The sequence below is a fragment of the Rosa rugosa genome, chromosome 1, assembly GCF_958449725.1.
Source record: "Rosa rugosa chromosome 1, drRosRugo1.1, whole genome shotgun sequence".
Lineage (NCBI taxonomy): Eukaryota > Viridiplantae > Streptophyta > Magnoliopsida > Rosales > Rosaceae > Rosa > Rosa rugosa.
This window is the reverse complement of record NC_084820.1, coordinates 61,292,017-61,301,446: the sequence shown is the minus strand read 5'-3', so window position 1 is coordinate 61,301,446 and position 9,430 is coordinate 61,292,017. Positions and strand designations below refer to the sequence as shown.

The window sequence follows — 9,430 nt, the reverse complement described above, 5'->3', positions numbered from 1 at the left end:
TGAGATTGTTAATTACTCAGTCTTGCTATTACAAGAGAAGTCTTGTGGGTACAATGTGATGTAATTGATCAGAGCGAAGTGTATCCTGTGAAGGATAGATGAGGAACACTTGGTAAAGAAAAAGGTTTAGCTCCGATGGTGATATATATATATATATATGACTAGTAATGGTCGAGTTGTACCACAAGAAATCATAAATCAAAAAGTAGTATGGGAACTGGAGTCTGACATAAAGGAATGAGTTATTGACCAATTGACCAATCATGAAATTTCGAGGACGAAATTTATTTAAGGGGGGTGGAACTGTGAGCCCCGGAATAGAATCTATCGAGATAAGGTGAGATCGTTTGGAATAAATTTGACGATCTCGGTAACTATTAGGGTCTTCAGGACTAATTATTGAGGATTTTTCACAAGGTGGAATCTCCAAAGTTTGGAGTCTATAATAAAGTACGCGACGTTACGAGTCTGTGAGAATTTTCGGGGAATTTTTCCGACACCGGAACTATTTATTTTGAATTTCCGAAGTTTAGGAATTATGGAAATTCATTTTAAATAAAAAGAAATGCTCTGGCGTGATCTGGACCGTTAAAAGTCCACCGCTTGATCAGCACCGTTCGTTTTAATTGAAAGCAGGCTATAAATAGCCCTTTGATAAGATCAGCGTCCCAGATTATTCCAGAACACATCAGAAGCCTCGACCCGTTTCTCCAGCCCGTCGACCCGGCGACTGAACCCGATCGGAACTTCCCTCGTCCGGCCACTTCACAGCGGCGCACTGGTCATGCTCGATGCGTCTTCTCATCGTGGTTCCTCCTCTGGTCACGGATCGTCCATGCATGGAGTAAGAAGAGAGAATCGAAGCCCAAAAGCTTCGGGTTTTCCGGCGAAGCTTCTGCAGTTTCCGGCGATCGTCGGGGTTGCGTGAGGTACCAAAATTGATCCCCTCGTTATGGTCTCCACGTTAGTCTAATTAGTTTTTCAATATGATCGATTTTGACTGTTTTGGTTTTGGGTGTTTACGGGTTCTGTTGGAACCACCGTGCACGGCGGCATTTCTGGGCTTCTTGGTTTATTTTCGATGTTGGTATTCGCCTGAGAGTGTGAGGTTGAGGCTTGATCATGCTATATTCGATCACTTGAGATAAGGACGCATGCAAGCTCGAGAGTGATCATAGAGTAGCAGCGCTGTTGACATCGAGCTACAGTGCGTTATGCTCAGGGATGGGACTCGAAGTTGAATCTAGAATCAACAGTCATGATTAACACAGTGAAGGTAAATTTCGATTCTCAAACTCTTTGTGTATTGCGACTGCCCTTCTCGGTGCAAAAGTGGAATGAGTTTGTGGGTATAAGCTTATTGTGAGCTTAATTGTGTTTTGATTGATTATGTTGGAGAGTGGAATGTTGACTAGCTACTGAATTGAGAACTGGAAAATATGGTAATTGCGTTGTTGGTCTAAAATATGTATGGGTGTCCATAGTAAATTCGACAGAATTACTATGTGATGCAAAATTCGAGGAAAGGTATAGAAATTGGTCGATTTTCTAATTTCAAGTAAAGTTTCGAGTAATTGAGATTATTTGTCAATGTAGTTGTGATTGGTCAAACCTTGGTCAAATGGGTCAATGTTGGTCAACTCCTTGTCAAACTAGGAAAGATTGATCGGACGATTATTTTACCGTCGAAACGTTAATATTTATCCAATGAGATATTGACGAGCAATATGTCGGAAATCTAGGACTCCAGTTACCCGAGGAACGGAAGATTCGTGACTCTCAGAGTACGTGAAGAAAAGCATCGGAATCCAGGTAGGGGATTCGGGACTCTCCTCGATTAGTGGGTTTATTATATTACGATTTTTATTAAATGATGCATGTTAAGTCTATGTGGTTTGGTTATGTTAAAATGCAATGCATACTAACCAAATCGTGAGAGATGTGATGGCTTGAGAGCGAAGGGTGGCTCTGACTTCCTTGGGTTCGATCCCCAAAACCTCCGGAGGGTTAGTTACACCGGTCGGACGGTGCGCGATCGCAATGACGACCCGATCCGTGTGTGTAGCTAGGTAGCGGACGCTCTCGCTACGCTTACCTGGTTATAAATTAATTTGAGGTAAGGTCGTGTAGTGGGTCTATGGGACCGGCCATCAGGTAATACTTGGATTTGGCGCCGTATTTATTTTAGTATCATGCATCGGTTTTCGAGTTGAAAAATAATTTAAAGTTTGTCGTTCTTTAAATGACATGGTTTTGAGTATGTTTTTATACTGTGGCCACAAAGCAATATTACATTGTTTTCAAACCTAGTCGAGATGATTTCCCAATGAGCAGCGAGGACGAAAGCTCACCCCTACAACAGTGTGGATGTAGGTACTGTGCACTGGTGACGGGATTGACGGACGGAGCAGGGTGCGCGGAGATAGCTTCGGTGAATAGTAGTAACTAAATTCAGGTTCCGTGTCTAGTCTTGAACTCTATCTCTTGAGAGTCGTTAATTTGGAACTTGTTATTCCTTATTTCGTCTTGTAACGGAGTGTACCAACTCTTATTTACCCTAGTGGAGATCTAGAAGCGCTTTAGACGAATAAGTTCGATAAATGATTCTAAAAAGTTTTCACCTCGAAAAGTATTTCAACGTTTCCGCTACGCGATTTACGAAAAGCGATTTAACTAAAATGCCTTGCGGGTTTTTAGGATGTAAACTGAACATTTAGTTTATGTCTTAGAGACACGCGGCACTGTGACGTGCTCAAGCTGATGAGGTGCAGTTTGGGGCGTTACAGGCCCATTGATTAGACGTTCCATGTCAGAAATAGATACCATGAAGAGGATTCTCCCTTGATTGAGGCGCATTGGCGCAATGTGCATGGTCCCTAGGACCTGAGGCGTTGGAAGATTATGACCATGACCAACGTTGGCTCTATGGTTTCCAACCCTTAGTCCCTCAAAATCACGGCTCCTACGGTGGCGTGATTGTCGCCCTTGGCGACTACCTTCATGAGCATTTTGATCATATGGATCATGACGTCTCTGGCGACTTTCTCTAGCCATGGGATGATGCTCTGGATAGCTATCTCGAAGCCTATCAATTTCTCTTCTCACAAGCTCGTTGTCTTGCCTTTCAGCAATTTCCATAGCTTCAATAAGCTTTTGAAAGCTTGTGATCCGTCTTGCATTTATACGAGTCCGAAATAAATCACAGGACCTCATAGCGTAGACAGGGAAGGTATTGAGGGTTTTCTCAATCATTTGTTCTTCTGTGATCGTCTTGCCACAGAAGCGCATCATTCCTGTGATGCGGAGAGCTTCCGAATAAAATTGTATGACTATATCAAAGTCAGAGAAGCGAAGATCATTCCATTCTGCTTCTAAATTCGGAAAGATGGAGTCACGAACATTGCCATAACGTTCACGAAGCGCTTGCCAAAGCTTTATGGCGCTATCCTTATTCATGAACTCAAACTGGAGGTCTATATCCATATGACGCATCATTAGGGCAAGTGCCCTGGAATTGTCAATCTCAGTTTGAGGGTCGGGAGCAGTTCCTTCAGAACAAAGCTCTTGGATTGTGTGCAATAGATCACGGGAAATAAGATGGAGCTCAACGTCCTGAGCCCATAATAGGTATTTTTTGCCTGCATAATCCAATGGAACAAAATCGAGTATGTTCGAGTTTGACATCCTGAAAAAGGGTGAAACAAGAACGAATTAGTTTCGGAGCTAAACTTCCACGAAAACTAATAATAATAAGATTTTCCGAGCTATGCTACCAAGAAATCAATTTCCAAGAATCTCTTTTGGATTAGACCAAACAATGATGTTTTTAATATGGTCACAATTTTTTATGCTTACGGACGCTCTTAGTCCGAGCATTATGAACACTCTTAGTTCATACGAACGCTCTTAGTTCGTTTAATTATGAACACTCTTAGTTCTTTAAGCGCGAATCCCCACAATTCCGCTTTGTTAAATACTCAAAACCATTTGGCAACATATATTCCAATATTCTGCAGAAAATAAAAGGAATTTAAAATACAAGAAAGCAGGAACTTTAATCGTAAAAACTTACTTGGTAATTTGAAGCTTTGCTTCACGATTCTTTATACACACGTGTGTTGATGCAGGCGTGTAGCTAAATTAGGATTGCCGGAATCTAGTCGGAAATTGGCAATTGGTGGGCTGCCCTTCTCCCTTCCTTTTTTTTTTTTTTTTTTTTTTTTTTTTTTTTCTGGGCCCACTCCTTCTCCCTCTTTCTTCTACGTGTCTTCTTCTTCTTCCTTCTGTTTTCTAGTTTTTTTTTTTTCTTTTTTCTTTCGCTGGCAGAAGGCAATAGCTGGGCTGCGGAGGCTTCGGGCTGCAGATGGATGTGCACGGACTCAGGCAGCAGCAGTGCAGGAAGGCAGGCTGCAGGGCTGCGGAGGCTTCGGCGCTGGTCGCTAGGGTGCGCGGGCACGGTAGGGAGCGCGGGGCGCATACGGGGCAACAACAGGAAGGTGCAGGGGAGCTTTCGGCAGGAGGCTGGAAGATGCGGCAGGAGGCTGCAGGGGAGGCAGGAGGCTGCGGTGTGCAGCTAGGGTTGAAGACTGCGGCAGGTTTTTGTGGTGGTGAGTTTTAGGGTTTTTTTTCTTTTTTTCTTTGGGCTAGGGTTAGAACCCGTGCTGATAACGTGTTGTAGGAGAATTGTAATTGTATCTTTATTATTGATAATAGGAGCCCTTTATATAGGGAGTTACAAGATATACAATAGGTAATAGAATCCGAATACAATTGAATACCTAGAATACTTTCCTATTACAACTCTAAACCCTAGTTTGTAGAGGCATACATTATGTCGACATCCTTCAACAGTCACAATATTATAGCACCATACAGAGAGGCTATGTATGTGGTCTGATGTATGAGGATTGGTCCGAAACATAATCAGAAAGGGATCCGTAGTTTTTCAGCCATAACAGATGCTTCATGTAAGAAATTCCTAATAGGAATTAAAATTTTGGATCCAGCACGTACACTTGAAGTACATCCTCAATTCCGCATGCTTAAACCACCTTCCAACTAAACCCCAGCCTGCACAAAATGCATGGAGCCAAACATTCCATCTATCCTCTTTGGTTGATGGTCAAAAAAGCATGAAAGGCAAACTAAGCTATATACTACACTAGTGGCTCAATGAGTTATACTTATATTTGTACCAAATGGCTTTCTGGTTTTTCGCCCTATTACTATTTGCAGTCGGAGATTCTAAGCCTGCAAATCCAATCAACCAATCTCATCTGCAGTCAGCCATGGCTGACATGAGAAAGGGGTCTTACCACGGTTTTGTTCTCCTCCTGAAGATCGTAAACAACAGCATCCCCGACTCGCTGAGGAATTCAGACATAACTTTCTTCATGCCAAATGATGAGGAATTATCAGAAGCTACCATCACTTCAGACCATCTCCCAGAATTCATCTTCAGCCATTCAATGCCAACTGCACTGCACCTCACGCATTTGTTACATTTACCGAATGGAACTCTTGTTCCATCAAATATCCCAAGCAAGATCATCAACGTAACCAATTCCAAAAGATCAGGCCTGTTTGTAAACAACGCCAAAATTGTAACTCCAGATGTGTGTGGAAGCTCCACAATTAGGTGTCATGGTATTAGCACAACTATGAGATTTGAGAATTTCATGGTTACCACAAAGAAATGTAACAGATTTGATCCACCTACTGACCTACAGATGACCCCAACACAGCATTGAGCCTGAAGCAAGTTCGCCCAGAAAAATGCTTGAAGAAGCTAAACTTACTGTGATTTCATGAGGTAATGAAGACGTCAACAATAATAAACTGAATAAAGTGCCTCATTCTGTCCACTACCAAATTTTCTTTAATAATAGTGCATGAGTGTGACAAAAAACAACATCAAACATGTACTTTGATATACACATGGGAAAGTAATCCGGTGAATTTTACTATAGCATTAGTAGATGGACAAAACACAAATGCTCGATCATATTAAACAAGAGTCCTCACATTCACACTAGTCCTTCACCAATGAAAGTTACTTACTAGTTTACTACTGCTGAGATAAAATAATACAGAACATACTAGAAAAAAACATTCCTCAGGGATTTTTTCTGAAAGGATGGCGTTCATTTGGCAGGCAGTCCGTCTTGGGAGCACCACTGTAAAGAAGATCATGCATTTTCGAATACATCAGCATCTGAGAAGGGTCAACACTACCACCACTGTTCTGGGATACCCGGGAGCTTTCTTGGAGTTTGATCTTCTCAAACAGATACTGCTTCTCAGCCTCAGCTTCACTCAATCGTTGTTTCAAGTAACTACTAGCATATTCTTCCTCCGATTTATCTGACTTGGCAAGAGCAATCCTCTGGAGCCTGTCAGCCTCTCGTTTAGCCTCATTGGCCTTGAGTTGGAACATATCAGCCTCTGCGTTTTTGAGCCTCACAATTTTCTCCAGCTCTTCGACTTGTTGCTTCTTTTTTTGCCTCTCAAGCTTTAGTTCTTGAGCTTCCCTGGCCTTGTCCTGGAGTTCCTTGTCACAAGCCTCTACAGCCATTCGGGCTTTCTTGTACATTCTCATTTTCTCATCAGCCACCATTTCCATCTTCCTTATGGCCTCCTGCACCACTTCAGCAATTCGATTACAAGCCTCCTGTGGCGCTATCAGCCGTCCACCTTCCCCATTTTCCAGGCTCTTTGGAGAGTCTACCTCAAGCTCTTCATTAAGAACATCAAATCAAATCAGGACAATAAAAGTAAAAAAAGACATTAGAAAAGAAACAGAAAAAAAGATGTAAATTCAGTATGCAGACATTGGAAAACAAATCTAAGTTCACCAAAGAATTGGGGACTTTAATTAGTCCTTTAACCATGAATAATATTCCACAAGAGTTGAAAGGACCAGAAGATGAATTACCCAGAAAGCAAATCAAATTTCACAACATGCAGGAGATGAACTAAAATGCTACAAACCAATAAGTACCTTGGAAAAACATCAATATTGCTCTGCAGGCTGCTGTTGAATCTGCAACTCCATTTTTTATTTTTTCTTTGAGCTCCTCACACTTCCAGTAGAGTTTTTGCCCTCGGGGATCTTCACTTCCACGAAAAATTCTACTAACAAAATCAAGCTCCCTCATCAACGCCTCCCGTTCCCAAGCAGGTGCACAGTGTTGAAACACATCTTTGACCCAACCCAGTAGCTCAGATGTTCTATTACAAGCTCGGCACCTAAAAAGCATTTCAGTTGGCCCTGCTCCACTCTTAACAGAAGCACCCATGCAGATTAGTCCATCGCGAATGGCACAGTCAGTGTGAGTCCAATGAGAACACAAATCACAACCAACCCAACGGCAAGTGTTCACTTCAAAATCGAACTTGTTACAGATGACACACATACAAAGGTTGCAGAAACCATTTCTTTTGGTGCATATCTCACAGGTGCAATCATCAGCTGGAATCTGGTTTTGGCATGCTATATTTCTGCATCTCTTGTACACAAAAACTTCAATAAGGGAAGTTTGCGAGAGACTGATATTCGGATGCAAGAATGCCAGAATCCCAGTATTTATAGCAACAAGAATTTCAAGCTGTACTCGATGTGCTCTAATCAATGTCTTGGCAGTTAAATCAGTTCTACTCTGAACAAACTTTTGCAAGATAAAAAATTCCTCCCTTTGCTGTGAACCACCATTCCCATCAAGGATGGCTCTGAGGTTGTTCTTCAATTCTTCCAGAAACTCATCAGGTAGGTGATTCATCTTTTCACAGACTATATCAACTCTCTCTCTTGCTATGTCCCGAAGAGATATCTTATCAGCACTGGAAAGACGGCGAATGACCGATTGTTCAGGAAAATCATTTTCTACTTTCCCATTCTCCATCTTCTTAGCCATTATGGCCTCTGCAGTAGGCCAAGTTTCTCGAGAACTAGCACTCTCAGTAGGGGACTCGTGTATGTGATCAGAATTTGACCTGGGTTCTTCAGGGGATAGCCGAGCATCTGAAGAGACAAGGGAGAGTGATGTTTGCAGTCCCCCAGCTCGTGGTTGCTGACGTGGAGGAAGCATTCTCGATGAAGGTTGTTGGTTTATATTGGAACCAGATGATGTACCCATCCACCAGTTCTGCCAATTCCTGCAGATGCTGCAAAAAACAAAACAAAAAAAGTATCAACAACCAGTACTGTAACAACTACATTGTTCTGGAAGCTACCCTAAATAACATACATTCTGAAATCCAAAAGATTCAACTTCTTCAAAAGTCAAAACCAACTCGTCACAATCACATTACAAAGATCTGCTGGGAGGATTTCAGTTACATTAAAATAGCTGGAATTCGGAAACTGGTAACAGAAAAGATATCCTCTAGTTGTCTACTGCATCTATTAAACACAGATGCTCATGCCAATTGACCTTCTCCGGAAGTATTACCATTTCTATTCAGAAAACCAAAATTAACAATACTACATATCCCAAAAGACTTACAATCACAAAAAGACCCAGTCTTTAAATGTATGGGTGCATCATGAAACTCCATAAATCTACGACTTTACTTTACGCTTTCTGTATCAATTTGAAGTTGAATCCTAACCTCGCTATGGCCAATTACTCCCCAAACCTCAAACTACCGAAACAAAACCCCTAAACAAGGCTAGACTAGGCAGAGATTTACTAATCAAACAATCAAAAGACCCAAAAAGATGTAAAATTTCGGTTGAATCTGATTAGCACGGTGATTAAATTGAGACAAGAAAACCTATTGACTTGGAAAACTATTCCACACAGTGAATCACAGCAACACAAAATTCAATACTACCAAAAGTGAAATCCTTCATTTCCTGAAGTTAGAGAGAGAGAGAGAAGTCACCAGAGGAATCCGCAGAGGAGATTGATGGGAGCAGAGGGACAGCGGACAACGGAAATCGGAAGGCAGAAGCGGGTGGGACTTGGTTTTTATTTTATTCATTTTTTTATTTCCCTTCCGATTTTGCCCCTGGAGCACCGCAACGGGATTTTTACCGGGGCAACAAGTCAACAGCGGTGGAGACTCTCAGAAATGAGCTGCGGTGACGACCGGCTCAGCCGGTTTGGGTTGGGAGTGGACCGGCTTTACCACGTTTCTTCGCGTCGCTTGACCGGTTATGACGCGTAGGACACGATGTGCTGACGGGGGTAAATTGGTTATTTAATCCCTGGTCTGCTTTGACTCTAGGACCACACGCCTTTTGACAAAATGTTACGGCCGGCATGAAAAAACGATAAATGCTTAATCATGGAATGAATCCAAACCGCTCACATAAGAGTTTATTTTTTTTTAAAATATAAGAGACCAGTGCATCTAATGCAAAAATTTAAATGGTTATAATTTCAAGATTTTCAGCATATATATTAATATATATGATTAAAATACA

At 41.8% G+C, this 9,430-nt stretch overlaps 2 protein-coding genes and 1 long non-coding RNA gene across 3 annotated transcripts; 2 read left to right on the top strand and 1 right to left on the bottom strand.

The window, feature by feature from the left end:
* Nucleotides 1-694: 694 nt before the first annotated feature.
* On the top strand, nt 695-2,781 carry LOC133743735 (uncharacterized). Its single transcript, XR_009863234.1, has 3 exons — nt 695-1,276; nt 1,743-1,812; nt 2,363-2,781. It is a non-coding gene; the product is annotated as an uncharacterized LOC133743735 (long non-coding RNA).
* A 1,911-nt stretch (nt 2,782-4,692) lies between these two features.
* Nucleotides 4,693-5,815, top strand: LOC133725902 (uncharacterized). Its single transcript, XM_062153305.1, has one exon. The coding sequence runs from the start codon at nt 5,199-5,201 to the stop codon at nt 5,748-5,750; it is 552 nt and encodes a 183-aa protein (XP_062009289.1). The 5' UTR covers nt 4,693-5,198; the 3' UTR covers nt 5,751-5,815.
* A 164-nt stretch (nt 5,816-5,979) lies between these two features.
* Nucleotides 5,980-9,030, bottom strand: LOC133725901 (OBERON-like protein). The gene is made up of 3 exons (XM_062153304.1): nt 8,887-9,030; nt 7,001-8,163; nt 5,980-6,735 (listed from the first exon to the last, which is right to left on the bottom strand). Exons 2-3 carry the CDS (start codon nt 8,133-8,135, stop codon nt 6,116-6,118), a joined length of 1,755 nt encoding a protein of 584 aa, XP_062009288.1. The 5' UTR covers nt 8,136-8,163; nt 8,887-9,030; the 3' UTR covers nt 5,980-6,115.
* Between the last annotated feature and the right edge of the window lie 400 nt (nt 9,031-9,430).